At 36.3% G+C, this 17,982-nt stretch overlaps 1 protein-coding gene across 1 annotated transcript in view; it reads right to left on the bottom strand.

Moving 5' to 3' along the window:
* The window catches only part of ATF6 (activating transcription factor 6), a 192,561-nt gene that overhangs the window by 33,727 nt on the left and 140,852 nt on the right, over nt 1–17,982 (bottom strand). Inside the window, exon 15 of the mRNA XM_064370667.1 lies at nt 17,576–17,660. Within this exon, the coding sequence (XP_064226737.1) occupies nt 17,576–17,660 (85 nt within the window). The remainder of the gene's footprint in view (nt 1–17,575; nt 17,661–17,982) is intronic.

The raw sequence follows: 17,982 nt of genomic DNA, 5'->3' as shown, positions 1-17,982 counted from the left end.
GTTTCTAGGAACCTATTATTGGAGCCTACATTACAGGATCATGTTTTAGATGGAACACTTTTTTTTAAATAAATTCCTTCAAGTAATTCCAGAAATAAATTCTCTTGTGTTAGGTCTTATAGTCTGCCTTAAAGATGGTTTTATTAAAATAAATATGGTGTAATTTTTATTTTTCTGACCTGGTTTACATATATAGTCACTTGAAGGTATGGAGATAAAATTCTTTCTCCAAATGGCTACTTCAATCTTTATCTCTGCATAAAGTTATTTCTTCAGTTTACTTTAAATGTACAATTTGCTACCATTTTCCATCACTGAATCAAAACAGGAAAATAACTGACCAGTGGATACAGAATGTCTCAAAAATTCTCCATCTTATAATAAATGGGAAGAATCTTGCATTTCATATTGAGATAAAACTATTTTTGAAAGAAACATAAGATTCTAACTGATTATGACAAATGCAATTTAATCCTCAAATGTTAAATAAAGTATGCTGCAGCTTATAATCTAAAAAATAGATCATTGAAACTAGAAAACTAAAACAGCTCACATAAAAATAGAAGCCAAAAACAATGATGACAAATTCAATGAGTATTTCCCCTGCTGCAACTTGAATGCCTAAACTGTATCATGTGGGAAAATAAAATTGTTTTAAAAAACCAAAACAATCTAAACAAAGTGGGAGGTGGAGATTTAATTTTTTTGGGTTCCTGAAAATGTACTGTCATCAAAAAAAAATAAGCTTATGATTTATTTGCCTTCCAAAACATACAATGGACTTGAGGAAAAACATTAGTTGTCACTGGCCTATCATGCACAAAGTATACAATTTTAGAGCCAAGAGGGAACTTGAAAGATCACCTACCTCAACTTTCTCATTTTATAGAGGAGGATACTAACAGAACTACTTGCTTACACATCACACATCTGGTTAAGACTGGGCAGGGTGAGAACAAAAGGCTTTGACTGCAAATGTGGGCTGCTTTCCTAGACATCATACTGACCCTTTAGAGAGAGAGATGATAGTGCCTGTACCTGCACAGACCAAATGGGTCTCCAGTAGAGGCTACATTCTTTAGGACTTTAGAACTTCTGAGAATATAAGCTATCACCTAGCCTTTCACTAAATGCTTTTTCTTCTTTTTGTGATATTAAGGCCAAACTCACCGTATTTCTTTTTTGGTTGTTGTTTCCTTGTTCTCATCTCCTGTTGAATCTTCTCTTGATTATTCAAAATGCTGCTGATAGAAGTTTTTGGCCACTTAGTGCCTGACTGCATACCTAGGTTTACAGAACCTCCTATCTTGTGAGATAGAGCTGACCTCCCACTAGTGAAGTGTATAAAGTACCAGATAATTTATTTCCCAGGATTCCTTGTAACAAGGGTACAGGCATATGGCCTAGGCTCTGCCACACAGACGCACCAGCTCCAGACTGCAAAGAAGACTCTTCTGGAAAGAAGCGTGGCCTGGAAGGAGTGGTATCTAGTTGCAGCGGCCAGCCACGGCTTTGGTCCTGGAAGTACAGTTCAGGGTCAGGGATATCACTGATGTAAGCTGTGGTCTATGTCCAGCTCTGTGCTGTAATTTGGGACTTTGTTTTTGTTTACTGTACCTCTATCCAAGTCAGATTCTTTGGCCCTCCTAGAAATTCTACTTAAGTTACCCAGAGTTAGTTTCTGTCACCTGAAACTAAGAAAGCTGATTGACGATATACGGCACCTAAAAAGTAGCTAACAAATGTTCTTCTATACTGTGAGTTTATCTGGGGCAGGGACTTCATATAGTTTTCATATTTGTACCTCTCAGCTCATAAGGAATGCCTAGTACCTAGTAGGGTCTTAATAAATGTGGAACTGCACTGACGATTTTCAAAGGTGTATGCCAAACTATATGGCATAACTGTATGACTAACTATACGCCAAATGAGGTTCCCTGTAGCAAAAGGGAGAACAGGATGGTACATCACCAGAATGTGTGACAGTGGCAAAATTAACCAAATACAGAATAGGAGGTGGGAGATTTTTCATGTTTATAGCCCACTTTGTCTAATGGATCTTACTAGCTGTCTTAGTCTGAGTGCAAGCCAGTTTTCCTGGGAAAACACATGGCCACATCTATAGAAATGTAGACAGTGAATTCATTAGTGAGAAGACTGACTATTTATTTTTACTATTAAATGGTATGTTTTGTTTTCAAAGTAGAATTGGTCTGTTGGTCTAGGACAGGCTAGTTTAAGAAAGTGACTGACATTTACCTACTAGAAAATGCTCTTTTTTAAGACTTTTGTATATTTAAAATGCCATGGAAAAAGTAAGCAAACTTTGCAAGAGATGGCTGCTAAATTTGGATGGAATGAATTTATTTTAAAGTGCTTTAATTGAGTAAACTTAGGATGCCAAGAAAGCTGTAGCTTACCATCTCCTAATTTATTTCTCCATATTTTAATAAACTGGTGGGGGAAAAAAAAGCCTTTCTGGTTTATCATTAAAACTCTAGGATAAATACATCTTTTTGCTGCCATCATGCCAAATTTTGTGCTCAATATTAAATATTTATGTAATAGATGACCAGAACATAAAACAGTAGCTGTTACTGTGAAATTATGGTAATATAAACTGGTATTTAGTTCTACTGTCTTGACTTAGTCATACGGTGTTACTTGAGGGAAAAGCTAAAGACACTATTAAAAGTTAGCACTTGCTTTTCAGAAAAATGACTGCAAAGGACCATGCAGAAAGTTTAGTTGTGTTTCTCCTAATTTCTCAGCCATTTCAGCTGTAAAATAAGGAAAATGTTTATATCACAGAGCTTTTGTGAGGACCAAATGCAATTGCATATGTTAAAGAACCAGCAATATACTTAACACACACGGTGGGTACTCAAAAAGGGGAGCTGAACCTGAATGTGCAACTTATAACTATTTAGCAATATAGGCAATGAACAGTTAAAAAGCATTTTGTTTTTAAAAAAGGAAACAAAACTTCAAAATACTTTGAACTGTGACACGCACTGAATAAACTTTGTAAATACTTAATTTTACTTATTTCTACTCTTATTATTCCAACAGTATAGTTCAGACATTTTTTTACTATTAACAGTAATAGTATTCATATCACTATTTTATAACTTATTCCATAATTCTTTCTTCATTGAACCCTAAATATTATCTATTTTAAATGGGGAAATTGACGTAAAGATCTCACTGTCAATTAGGGTGGTCCTTGCTTTTAAAAAATGCAAGGGATGTGGCATTGCTCATTATTTTCTTCTGTATTTATGAATATGTTTAGCTCAGAGTCACACAGTAATCAGTGACAGGATGAATTGGTCTTCCAAGAGAAGACAGAGATGTCTTCTAACACATTTATGGCTTGCCTTTCCCCACATCAAATACTAAGTCATTCTACTTTCAAATATAAAAATGATTTAAGTCAACAAAGAATGTTCTTGGCCTGGTACGGTGGCTCACGCTTCTAATACCAGCACTTTAAGAGGCTGAGGCAGGAGGATTGCTCAAGCCCAGGAGTTTGAGACCAGCCTGGGAAACACAGATTTAACATATCTCTAAAAATTCATAAAGTTTTTAAAATTATGTTTAAAAAAAGAATGTTCTTGGTGTTATAAACAAATTTCATTTTACATTTAAATAAAATGTTCGCCTACAGACCTAAAGGTCTGAGATCTGGTCTCAGCTCCGTTAGTGGCTGGGTTGGATCAGCCATTCACCTCCCTAGACCTATTTTCTTAGCTGTTTCATGAAGCTATTGTGTTAAACTGCCCCTAAATTTTCTCCTGGGTCTAAGATTCTCTGTGATCTATGTATACCCTGCTTTCCAATTAGATTATTAACTCTCTGAAGGCATGAATCACATTTTATTCTTCTTTTGAAAGCTGTATATTACTTAGCATAGTGCTATATGCTGAATATAAAGATGAACAGCAATTAAGTTATCATAATTTATAGTATAAAACTAAGCAACGACTGCAAAGTAACTATCATTTGACATTTATAATGGTGGTCTTAACTCTCTTACCTTTCCGTCAAGCAAATGACTTTATTTACCTTCTCTAGGTAATAGGACAGTTTCTATGCGGAGTGTTCTGTCCTCTTATCTCCATAAGCCATCAAAATATTATGGACTTGTAGACTTACTCTTTACATTCTGTGACAAGCAGCATGGAAGGCAGTCTCTAGGATGCCCCCAAATGATCCCCACTTCCTGGTATTCATACCCCCGTACAGTCCCCTCCTACAGTGTACCAGGGTTGGTCTATGTAACTAACAGTAGCAGAAGTGATGGTATAAGACTTCCAGGATTAAGTTTAAAAGACAATGGCTTCCATCTTGAGAGTGCTCTTACTCACTTGCTTTCTCACTCTTATGGAGCAGTTGCTTTGGGGAAGCCATGTTGTGAGCAGCCCCAGGGAGAGGCCATCCACTGCGTGAGTGAATATGGAGGCACATTCCTGAGACCAGGTTAAGTCTTCAGCCCCAGTCAAGAGCTTGACTGCAACCTCAAGCGAGACCTGGAAGCAGAATCACCCTGCTAAGCTGTCCCTAGATTCCTGACCCTCAGAAACTGTCTGAGATAATGTTTGTTTTCCTTCAGCTGCTAGGCTTTGGGGTAACTTGTTATACACAATAGATAATATACATAAAGAATCCTTTTTAAAATATGAAGTGCCCATCATCTATTGCCTAGATGATAACTTTCTAATTATTGACCCTACGAAAGCATCATCCCCTCTAATCTATCTTTTACGTTGCTGCTAGGGGAATCTTTTGAAATACAATTCTGTTTGTGCCTCTTCCCTGCTCAAAATATTTTAATAGTTCCCCCTTACTCAGAGGCTTAAGTCAAACTCTGTATCATGTCCTACAAGGCCATCATGAACTGGCTTCTGCTTGAGTTTACAGCTTCATCTGTACCTTGACCCATGTGCACTTTAGTCTAACTTTAATTCTCCAAATGGACTAAGTACTTTTCTTTCTCTGATATCCCTACTTATACTGTTCCCTATGCTCAGAATGCCTCATTCACTTGGCCAGTATTGAAGATTCAGTACAAATTTCACTGTGTGTTCATTTAATTAATTACACTGTTTCTTGGATACAATGGACAGTGCCTGGCTTATATAGATACTTCATATATTTAATTCAATTCAACAAACATTTTTGAGCAGCTACTATGTATTAAGCATTTATTTTTGTCAGGCAGTAGGAATAACAAAGAATATTGAATAAACAAGGTCCCTAACCTTAAGGAGCCTCCAATTTAGCAAGTTAGATGACAACTACTGATTATAAATGAGATGAATGTTACAAAAATAAGAGAGTTCAGAGTACTCTGAATATATAAAGTGGAGAAGGGATCCTAATCTATTCCATGGACTTAGGGAAGCCTTCCCTGACTGTTTATTGAGTAAGGGACTTAATGAAAAACTGTATCTAATCAGGATAAAAACACAGTCCTAAGCTTCAGCCCAAAAATCCAAATCAGCAAATAAAACAAAAAAGCTTGGCAATAACACATATGAAAAAGTCAAAGACTATATTTGACAGAAAGTACAACGTATGATGTAACCAGAAAAAAAAAACACTTTGGTTTCACCAATAGAAATATACTATATAGAATTAGGAGATACTCCATTATGCTTAGCATTCATCAGCCCTCTTTAAGAGATGTGGAAAAACCAGAGCCCATTAAGAAGAGAATGACCAGAATCAAGGCACCATGAACCCACGTCACAAGAATAGCTTCCAAAAACTGGAAGGTCTTGGTATGTGAAGACTCAGAAGGTATACAGTGTACACACAGCTGAAGGTTTGTCATGAGGAAGAAAGATTATATTTATATATAATCCTGTTGATTTAAAGTAAGGAAGAGACAGAAAAGGAACAATTTACAAATTGCCACAGCTATTGAAAGCAGGCAGTCACAATACATAAAGGTGATGATATCTAAACTGTTTGTTCACTGAGCAACATGTTACAGAAAGGAATCCAATCCCTGTAAGGGAGTTACCATGGATAACTTTGTACTAAAGCCTTAACCCTGATATTTTATGGCATGAATACACAAATATTAATGCATCTTTTTTGTCCTAATCTACACCATAATCATGCCAAGTAGATCACATTTCCCACAAGGTTCTGTCCTATATAATAGTTACAGTGAAAACAAAGAGATAGGTCCTTGGTATTTTCAAAGAAACTGCTTATATGGCCTTCCTAACAATTCCTTTCTTGCAACAAACTATTGTACAGTTTACAATTGCCTCATTATTTAATCTAAATCTTATATTTAAGCCAGGCATTTGTTTCTGTAAAATTTATAATACATATGGAGGCAAATATCTCTATGGATACTTGGTTGAGTTCAAAGGCAACTCTTGCCTGACATACTCAAGATCCCCAAAGTAAGAATGCTCTCTCAACACAGGAACATGTACTTAACAATCTGCATTTATATGTTCAATGTCAAAATTCTAGATTTTTTTTAAAATATGGATTTCTTAGAACTCTCTATTCGTAACAGCTCAAGAGAAGGAGTATTTCCCAATGTGAATGAAAACCACCATGTCTTTGACATGTACATCTGTGAAATCACACTGGCCATCCTCAGCTTACAGATGTCTTCAATAACAAAGAAAGTATCATGTAAGTGTTGACAGACCTATGTAACACCCTACAGAAAGTTATGATCTCCAGTGTTTCCAGTTGGTGTAGCCGCAAAAGAGAATACATAGAGGAGTTGAACCTGTGCTTACTAAGCTATTCTCCTGAAAAACGGAAACTTGAGATTATGTGAAGTGGTTCATCTTCTGACAAAGTGCAAGGTTCTTGATTTTCCCGTACAAAGATAAATCCATTCTGAGGAGCTTAATATTAAAAAATAAAGAAATAACACAGACTTTGGAGAGTTAGTGGGAGGCTCAAAGCAACTTTGTTGGCTTAAATAGATGCTGATCTCTAGCTTTTATTTGTTGAAAGCTAAACCATCTGAGTAGAAACAGATTTTTGCCACAGGGGAAAAGGAGTGAATGTGATCTCACTGAAAGCTAACAGGACTCTGAAGCTCACTTACGTACAGTGGGCTCAGCAACTGGCTCCTTTGGGTAAGGAAGTAGCTAACATCCTAGAAGGTGCAATGCAAGCTGATTCAATCTAAACCTCTGGGGTCTTGTGAAGCTTCCTATAAACTAAATAATTAGTAAATAAAATACAATAAAGACAAACTATTCACGGAAAAATTACCCACGCAACTGCCAATAAATCATCAACACAATAATTATTCTTGGCAAAGTAATAACATTCCAAGTACATAAAGGCCGCTCTATTATTAACCCTATTTCTTCCATTTAAGAAATCTATTTATTTCCGGGTCTGCTTTACAGTACAGAGTTCAGAAGAGGCTCTGCTAAGCGGGAGAAAATCTAATGGTTTGGAAAGAGTTAAAAATGAATACACTAATGACATCAAGAAATAAGAGGGAAGTAAAGCCAACCCAAAGAAATGAGGGAGGCAAGATACAACTATAGAACGGCCATTTTATGTGAATCATAAAAAGGCAAAAAATTCCCAACACCAAGTACATATTGAAAATTAAGTATCATAGCATTTCTTTGGGCATGGGATGAAGAGAAGGAAGAGACCCAGATAAGTTAAAAAAATACAACATCTTCAAGGTAATTCTCTTTGAGTAGTGTGAGACAAAGCCATAAATGAGAGGTGGTTACATTAGGGATGTTTAGTGAAGGAAAGACTATTTATTCTAGGACCTACAGAAGTATTCTAGTGGTCCACAGAAGTAAAGCAAAAAGTTTTGCAGAGGTGGTAGGATTTCGGCTGGATCTTGAAGGATGGGTAGGAGACAGGCTGGAGGGAAGAGGGCAGGCGATCCAAGACGTAAATGCTACACGTACAAAAATAGCCAGAGTGGTCTGTTTACATGTGTATCAGATCAAGTCACCTCCCACCTCAAACTCCTCAGCACCTTCCCACTATATTGATAAATCACAACTCTTCACTACGGCCTATAATTCCCTGTCTGATCTGGCTCCTGTTTACCTTCCTGATCTGATCTCCTATCATTCCTACCTCTCCCTACTGGCTCCTACTCTAGCCTCACTGGTCTTCTGACAATTTCTAAAACTGACATTCTCTCCAGCCTCAGGGCCTCTGCTCTCCTTTTGCTCCCTCTGCTTGGAATCTTCTGACCCTGGGCTCTTCACAGTGGATTCTTCTCATCCTTCAGATCTTGGTTTAACTGTTATCCTCTCACTATCCAATCAAAAAGGCCTTCTCTACCCCTGACTCCCACCATCATATTTCATCAAGGGACCGTATTTCTTTCTTTCTCCCAAATTATGATAAGCTGCAATTGTTTTGTTTGGATTGCTAATTATTAGTTTTCTTTTGTGTCTTCTACTTAGAGGCTACAGTAAAGTACAAATCACGTGTACTTTCAATGTTGGTATCTCCAGCATTTGGAGATACCAATTCAATGTTGGTATCTCCAGCATTTGGCATAAAGAAGGTTCTCAGCGAATGAGTATTTTTAAATGAACTAATGAATAGAGATTCAAGGAACTGTCAGTAGAACAGTTTGGTTAGAACTGAGTTGAGAAGGTAATGTGGGGACAGACTGTCCTGGGCTTTTGATGCCAAGCTATAGCACTTGGATTTCATCTGATAGACACTGAAAATCTACCGCTGGTTCTCAAGAAGGATAATGATATAACAAAAGCAGTATATAAGGATGACTCATCTTGGCAGCAGTGTGCAGGGTGAATTGTAGGAAGTAAGATGGAAAAACAATAAATTAGGGAGACCAGTTAAAATACTACTGCAACTATAAACAAGAGGAATAATCTCAGTAATCCCAATCATGTCCAAGGCAAAGCAAAGAAAAAAAAAGGGAAAACAAGCAAAGAGAGAGCTCATCTTTCTTCCTTCTCTCTGCAGAGCCCCACTCTATATTTCTTGCTGCCCCATGCCTATCTCCAGAAGCTTTGTATCTTGTAAAAGCATCGAGGTGGTGAATGAGGAAAAGTCTACGACAATACAAGTGATGGAAAGGGACGCTAACTTGTGAGGGGGCTGGTATTAGCTAACGAAAAGGAAAGAGAAAACGAAATTCATCAGTCAACAATTACTTGGTGGTATTCTGTTACAAGAGATACACAAAAATACCCACCAATGCCATCTCTAATTCAAGATGCATAAATCTCACACTGTCCCTCCCATTCTACCAATTTCTTTGAATGGTAGTACTAGTCGCTCAGTGTTATGCCTCAAAATCATGGACTCAGCTTTTCCTTCTCTCTCCTTTGTAAATCATCAGCTGCCAAATGTTATAAATTTTTCCTTTGGATTTCTCTGGAAATTTTTCCTTTCTTCTCATTCCAAGCTTTGAATCACCTCATCCCGAGACTGTGGCAAAGTATCCTAGCGCATCTTCTCCTTCATTTTTTTCTGTATACAATTCTCAGCCACACTAATAATCTCTTAATAGAGTCCTCATTGTGTTATTCTTATGTTTGATACTTTAAAGTTACATCCTTAACTCATTAATAACCTAAATCATCTGGCTGCATCCATGCAATAAATACTTACTTCTCTTTTCAACATGAATCCTCTCTTTACTGTCTCTTCCCAGACACTGCTCAATTCCAATTTAGCACATGATGGAGTGCTGCAGCAAGCAGCTGCTGCTAATTTGTCTACCCAATATGCATTATTTACTTAAAAGAACTCCAAATTTTTTTTTCAAATCATACTGTGCCGAGTTAAAATATTGTATTTCTGAGCTTTCTCTGAAGCTAGGCCTAAATAGTTGACACAGTTTGTGTTCAGTTAGACATAACCAAAAAACTGTGATCATCAAAAGCAGTTACATCAACATTCTTTTTTTTATTATTATTATACTTTAAGTTCGGGGGTACGTGTGCAAAACATGCAGGTTTGTTACATAGGTATACACATGCCATGATGGTTTGCTGCACCCATCACCCCGTCATCTACATTAGGTATTTCTCCTAATGCTATCCCTCCCCTGTCTCCCCACCCCTTCCATCCCTCTCCTAGCCTCCCACCTCCCAACAGGCCCCGGTATGTGATGTTCCCTCCCTGTGTCCATGTGTTCTCATTGCTCAACACCCACTTATGAGTGAGAACATGTGGTGTTTGGTTTTCTGTTCTTGCGTCAGTTTGCTGAGAATGATGGTTTCCATGTCCCTGCAAAGGATATTAACTCATCCTTTTTTATGGCTGCATAGTATTCCATGGTGCATATGTGACACGTTTTCTTTTATTTTTAAAACCAACACATTTATTTGGTTGGTTTGCTTCCTGCCCTTCTGTTCGACCTCTCCAACTAAAAATGTGTTTCATGTGCTGGCACTAGCATTTGCAACCATTGTCATTAAGTTCTTCTAGATTTTCTTTATACGGAAATTACTTTGAGATCAAATATAATTACAGTTTAGCCTGATAGTCATTTGTTCATCTATGTGGGCCCTTAATTCAAGTAAGAGTATTGTTTATTACACATGTACCACACAAACAGGTCCATGGCATACAGAAGGGAAGGGAACAGTAAGAACAAATCAATGAACGTGTCGGTCAAAGTGTGAAACATACCTGCCGATGACTTGTTCACAGGATTCATTCCCTTATGAAAGATATCTACAAAGTAACTGTCTACCATTTAAAAAACCAAACGCATCTATCACTAAAAAATCAAACCAAAAAACTCCTCTTCTATGTTCTATCTTGTTCAATTATTTATCAAAAATGAAAGAAAGGCAATGGGCAGTTTTACCTCAACATAAGTAGAAATAATTTTAAAGCATGAAGTGTTAGCTAACAGTAACTACTAGTAGAACTTCCAAAATCCTTTAAAAAAAAAATAGCAGTAGGTTTTAATCCATCATCTACTGTTCCACCAACCATGCAATCACTTTTTTTATCCTTTTCAAAGCATACCTAGCATTCTATTTTTATTTCAATAATCTTTTGTGTGACAACTTCCTCAGACAAAGAAAGACTTTCTTTCTTGCAGCTTCTCTAACATGTTTTCAACTCTCTTATGAAACAAAGGAATTTAAATAATAAACAGAATGCAAAGTTAAAAACAATAAATTACAAAAATAAAACTGGCATGGAGAACACAAATGATGTGACTGATAATGTCTAATGGCATTAATTTCACACCCATATCCAACTCTCTTTAGCGATTTCTGAAACTTTTTTCCACGACTCAAAACCACAAAGTATAATCATAATACATTACAGTTTAAGACCAAACATTGACCTGGAAATGTAATTTACTGTGCTCAAATTGGAAAATCAAATTCATCTTCTAAACATCCTCATCCAATGTATTACATAAACCAGTTGCTCAATAAAATCTGAATTTCTGTCTTCACTTTCGGTCCTTTGCCACCCTCTCCAAAATTTTACAAGCTCCACTTGAGTCTGAGAGAGGGATCATCCACAATTCATTTTTGTTTCCAAGTTATATGTAACTTTTAAACTCAGAAATGACAGAAAGTATATTTTATTCAACTTTCTCAAATGCTTATATGCTCAGAATGAAAAACTCTGATGTTAGACATATTCTTACAATGTCTCTGTTCTTTCAATAAATAGGTACTCAAACTTTTTGTGCCTATACAACTTAAACTCTTCAGATTATACATTATATAATTATAATATAATTTGTCAAATATATATGTCTAATAAGCCTAAGAAATTTATCTCTGGGTCTTGAAGAATTCTATGGAATTACAGTTTCCTATAGGACAACTTTTTGTACAGTTTTATTTGTAGAACGATTGCTGAAAAGGAGGCTAATAATTTCAATTCACTCTGAACTCCAAATCTCAATGTGGTAGAAAGGTGGCTTAGTATATGTTTTAATTATGTTACACTTGAAAAAATGAGACTAATGTGTCGTTGCCAACTATTATTAATCATATAAAGAATTAAACTAGTAAAATATATTCAAGTGGCCACAAAATCACCAAATAACATTTACCTTACATAGTCTTTCATTCAACTAACATATACCTATCAAATTCAAACAACTGTATTATGTTATACTGCTCCCAATGAATCTGTACAACCTTATAGTGTAGAAATAAAGTGGTATAAAATCTATCTTAAATTTTGGAGTCCCAATTATTTTCAATCCTTGCACATCTGTCTTTAATACTGAATTAACAATATAATTAATTGGAAGATATTTTGTACAATCTATTTAAATCTTGGCTCTGCTATATAGTAATTGTGTAAATGGCACGAATTGCTTTCTTGAGGCATGTCTTTATCTACAAAAAATTAAAGAGAATAAAAGTTGAGTATCCCTAATCCAAAAATCTGAAATCCAAATTGCTCCAAAATCTAAAACGTGTTGAGTGTTGACATGATACCACAAGTGGAAAATCCACACCTGACACCTTTACTTTCTGAGGGTTCAATGTATATTAACTTTGTTCCTTGATTAAAATTGTTAAAATTTGTGTATAAAATTACCTTCAGACTGTGTATATATAAGGTGTATCTGAAACATAAATGATATATTTCATGTTTAGACTTGGGTCCCATCCCCAGGATATCTCCTTATGCATATGCAAATATTCCAAAATCGTAATTCTGGTCCCATGCATTTTGTCCTTTGTATCTTTCCTTTTTGACCAGTGGATTCATACCACATGATCCCAAACATTTTGAAAAAAGAACAGTCAACCTACACTTAGCTGGCAGCTCAGCGTTACATGAGTTAATGTAAATGGAAGTGCCTCATCTTTCAAAGTTTCCTACACCAGGTACTGTTCCAGGTGCTGGGATGAAATGGTGGGAAGTGGCGAACATAACAGACAAAATTCCGTCCACAGAAGAGGAGATGCTGGATGAGCTGACTGAGGAGATACAGGAGGAAACCTAGACAAGTCATGGTTTCATGAAAGCCTAGAAAATAGCATATTTCAAGAAAGAAGAGATGTCAAAATGTACAGAAGGGGACTGACTGGAAAAGGGCATGAGGAAATTTTTTTGAAGTACTGAAAACATTTGTATCATGGTTGAAATGGTGGATTCATAATGGTTTACATTTGTCAAAATTCATTAAATTGTACATAAAAAATTGGTGAATTTTATTGTATGTACATTACACCTAAATAAGTCTAATTTTTAAAATGTAAATGTCATGAAAGGCAGTAAAAAGGCTAGGAGCTTTTCAAGATTAAAGGAAACTAAAAGGTATAATGAGTGAGTGTCATGTATAATCTTAGGAACATAAACTTAAAAAGTTATAAAGAATATTTTTGGGGAAAATGGAGAGATTTGAATACAGGCTACATATTGAACTTTACTGTATCAATGTTAAACTTTTTTTGGTATGATCATTTTATTATGGTTATATAACATAAAGTCGTTTTCATAGCAGATGTATTTTCAAATATTTAGGGGTAAAGTATCATGATGTCTGCAATTCACTCTCAAATAGGTTTTAAAAATCTGGTGAGTGTACACAGAGAGATAAAAAACAAATACAGGTAAAATGTTAACAATTGCTGATATCTAGGTAAGGATCTCTAGATATTTACTGTACTCATCTTTCAATTTTTCTACAGATCTGAATTTTTAAAATAAGAATTGGGTGGACTAAAAAAAAAAGAGGAAATAGCTGTGTCAAATACTGCTGAGAGGTCAAGTAAGATGACAATGAAACATGACCTTTGACTTTGGCGAGATATTTGTCATTCTCTTCCTTTTGCAAGAGCATTCAGTGGAGTAGAAGGGCAAAAGCTTGGTAAGAATGAAAAGAAAACAGAATCAGAGGTAAGGAAATAAAAGCAGTGAGTGTAACTCTTTTGAGTGTTTTGCTCTAAAGGGTAACAGAGAAATAGGATGTGAAGTCACAGAAGTCTTCCTACACCAGACATAACAGTGATAGTAAGATATTTTGGGCTGGCTGCAGTGGCTCATGCCTGTAATCATAGCACTTTGGGAGACCGAGGCAGGAGGATCACTTGAGCCTTGGTTTTGGTTTCACTTGAGCCTTTGTTTCAAGACTAGCCTGGGCAACACAGGGAGACCCTGTCTCTACAAATAATTTAAAAATTAGCTGGGAGTGGAATGCACCTGTGTTTGGGAGCTACTTGGGAGGCTGAGGTGGGAGGATTGCTTGAGCCCAGGAGAGGGACACTGGAGTGAGCCATGGGTCATGCCACTGTACTCCAACCTGAGCAACAGAGTGAGTCTCTGCCTTGGAAAAAAAAAAAAAAAGACATTTGTATGCTGATGGGAATGATCCAGTAGAAAAGAAGAAACTGTTTAAAAGAGGAATGATATAAATGCAGGAGTAAAGTCTTTGAGCGCTGTGAGAGGTGCTAGGAGTCAGGGTCCAAAAGGAAGAAATCACCTTTGAAGCTGGCGATGATGACTTAAGGACAATGGCAATGATGATTATTGCAGTAACACAGAAGCTAACCCCAAAATAGGCACTATTTAAAGCTTTTTACTCAATTTCATTCTCACATCAACTCTTAGAGGAAGGTATTACTAATATCTTCTTTTACAGATGAGGAAGCTGAGGTACAGAAGTTAATTAACTTGCCCAATGACACATATCTAGTAAGTAACAAAGCTGGGATTTAGAACCCAATGGAAGAGACTTTTCTTTCAGTGCAACAAGAGGGAAGGCAGAGTCTGTGGGTGCAGATGCAGCTGGGCCAGTGGTAGTGGAAACATGACGTCATTCTCGCATGATGACATCTATTTTTTCAGTGTAGTATTTGGTGAGTTCATCAGCTGAAGGGGTGGGAGAGAGGATGTTGGAGTTTTGACAAGAGAAGGTGAGAAATTCTTTTTTCAGAGAGAGGGAAAGTGAATTTACTAGCAATGACTGGCAATATTAAATACCCCTTTGAAATCAATGGTCATAAATTTGAAGTGAATCTACTTGTTCTCACTGGACGATACTTTCTAGCAATTTTCAGCTGTTTGAGAGCAGGCATAGAGAGGAGAATTGGGTTTACCTAGAGAGCAGTTTTGCCAAGAGAGTGGCACCTAAGAAGAAAGGAGCCAGGAAGTAAGGGGTGTTCCCAAGAGAGTGGTGACAGTACGGGACCATGAAATTTAGGCTGGGTAAGGAGGAATGTATAGCCATTAAGGATGTGCTGGATACAGAAAATAAGTGATAGGTCAAAGGACTGTAGACTTGTGAGGTAAGAGAGTAGTTGGAGTGTGAATTTTGAAGTAAGAGAGTACGTAACAGAGACTGGGATACCTGAAAAGGAGATTTCAAAGAGAGTACTACTATTGATGACAGTAAGGTCTAGATTATGACCAGGTGGATGGGAGGCTGAGGTGGCGTGGAATAAAAGATGACTGGATCAAAAAAGGCTAAAGTACTAAATGACACCTTGATGTGGATGCTGAAGTTAGACAGCAGGATGACAGAGGCAGCGGAGGAGTCACAGTGAAGGTGGAGCAGATGACAGCAACAAAGAAGGGTAGGAGGAGTAAACTGTGATGCGAAAGATTCGCAAGATGTTAGGGGGACTGAAGGAGAAAGAAGGAGAAATAACGTGAAAGCTGTAGTGGGAAGCAAAGATATCACCTACCCTGCTGCAGACTTTGAGGTACATGAGGTGGGGGAAAAAAAAATCAGGCTCCAATTTAAGAAGCATCTTCAGAGCAAAAAATAAAGAGACTGTTCAGAGAAAAGCTGAGGATGTAGCATGGTACTTGAAACATGGTATATATTCAATCACTATTTCTTGAATTTCTTGAATTTGAATCTTAATTTTTTAATAGGACTTATCCTAAAAAGGGAAGTTTTTTAGAAGACTATTTACAAAGAGTCTGAAACAGATTAAAAAGACAAGGATCCTCTAATGACTAGATTTTCCAAATCATGAAAGGCTCCTCTTTAAAAACAGTCACCTGGCCAAGATAAACATAGTCAAACATCATCTTGTTGGGTTTGGCTTAATATAAATAGATAGCTCACTGTTATAAAATAAGACCAGGCATTCTCTTGCATAAGAACCCAATATCAGAATAACAAAATTAAGTGAATTCTGCCTTGATAAAGCTTAGAAAGCAGCCTTTCTGAGCATAAGCGGACCCTTTGGCCTATTATAGTTCAGGCGGAGAAACTTAGGTACCTGTAGATTGAGAATAAATGAGACTTCCTAAATACATTCTTTGGAATGTAATAAAATGCACTTTGGAATTTCTTCTTCTTCTTCAGGTAGCAATATGATTATTCCATGAATTTCAGAGGTATGTCTTTACTGAAGAAAGATACATTCTTCTCAATGTTATCATTTTTCTTAAACTTCTTCTGAATGTCTTTGTAAGGCTAAGTAAATACTGTAATTTTTTATGCTTTAACAAAAAAACCATTTATGTTTATGTCTATAGAGTTACTTCCTAAGCATTTTTAACAAGCTGTCTATATACAGCTTGGGAAATTCTATAGTCCTCTACGGTCTTAAAATGTACAATGAATACTACTTTTTCCCCAAAGACTAAATTTTATTGAAACTTATCTAGAATTTCCCCAAAGTCCTAGTGTTTTGTTTTATAATTGTATTTGATGATTTAATTATATTCATCAATCAGAATGTGAACTGGTCCAACTGCAGGTTAGTCCAAAGGGCTTTTCATTTTCATCTTCTTCATATACTATGAGGTTTTTACTACCAGACAGAAAATTTACTAGTACCTCCATTTTTTCAGATACACAAACTTGAAAAAGACGGCCAACTCTCCGATTTTCAATATGATGTGTCAGAGAAAGCGATTAGTCAATAATATAGACTGTGCTCACTTATAATCCACAGCTGGTAATGGGAGTTATTTCTCTTCTCCACGAAGAACGCAGCTGGAAGTAATCTCTCCTTCACTAGATTTCTCAGTTCCTTACATGTTAGTTATGTGACTTTCTCTTTGGAGCACAGTGATTTGTGTGCTTGTCTTTTCTTCCTTCTAAACTATAAGCAGGTATACTATGCCTTAACATCTGTGTCTTATATTATTATTTGTATTTTGCTTAATGTCCAGTGCTACTAATAGAAAAAAAGGCAATAGTAATACTATCAAGACCAAACTCGTCAGTATTATCAATTAAACATAAATAAGCTCCTGTGGCATGGTCTAGGATCATATCAATATTTAGGTAACACAGGAAACTGAGTTCCAAAAATCTAATCTACAAATTCACTGTCAGAACACAGCAGAAGCTTCTTACACTACATTTATGACAAGAAAGGTCCCAGATAGCAAGCCTGTAGAGCAGTCAAGATGCTAGCTTTTCCAATTTTATAAGTAAAAGAGAGCTACTTTTTCTAATGATATAGTAATTTTTTAAAAAAAGAATAATGGATTTTAAAAATAATATTTTTGGGAAAACAGTGGTAAAATGTTTCAGAAATAATGCATGGATATATACTCGTTTAACTGAACATTTTAAATATCTTTGAACTAATGCAGAGAATCTTGGTTAAACAAAGAAATCTTGTGTTATTCATAAACCAAAATTTCAACTTACCATTTATGTTTATTGCTGGTAACACAATTGACATTTTTGGTCTTGTGGTCTTGTTATGGGTGGTAGCTGGTAACAGCAGGTGATCCTAAAATTAACAAAGAACAATCTGTTATATATAACAATTGGCTTAGTCCTACAACAGGCCAAATTCAGAGTTTCTAAGAGGCCAATATTTCATTGGGGTCATGAAAAATGACAGTTTTTATTTGAAGTTGGCTTAGAGGTAATTAACTACAAACTGTCTTAGAATCATTCATTCATTAATGTAATACACATTTACGGAGTGTCTACCATTATCAGGCACTGTGCAGTGATCTTGGAAAACTCTTAGGTTCTTACAACACGTATGCTGTAGCACACTATAAAGAATATTGGTCAAGCAGTCAAGACAAGGGATTTTAATTCTA

This window comes from Aotus nancymaae, unplaced genomic scaffold, assembly GCF_030222135.1.
Source record: "Aotus nancymaae isolate 86718 unplaced genomic scaffold, 86718_ANA_hifiasm-v0.15.2.pri h1tg000108l, whole genome shotgun sequence".
Taxonomy (NCBI): Eukaryota; Metazoa; Chordata; class Mammalia; order Primates; family Aotidae; genus Aotus; species Aotus nancymaae.
This window is presented reverse-complemented; position numbering and strand designations above follow the sequence as displayed.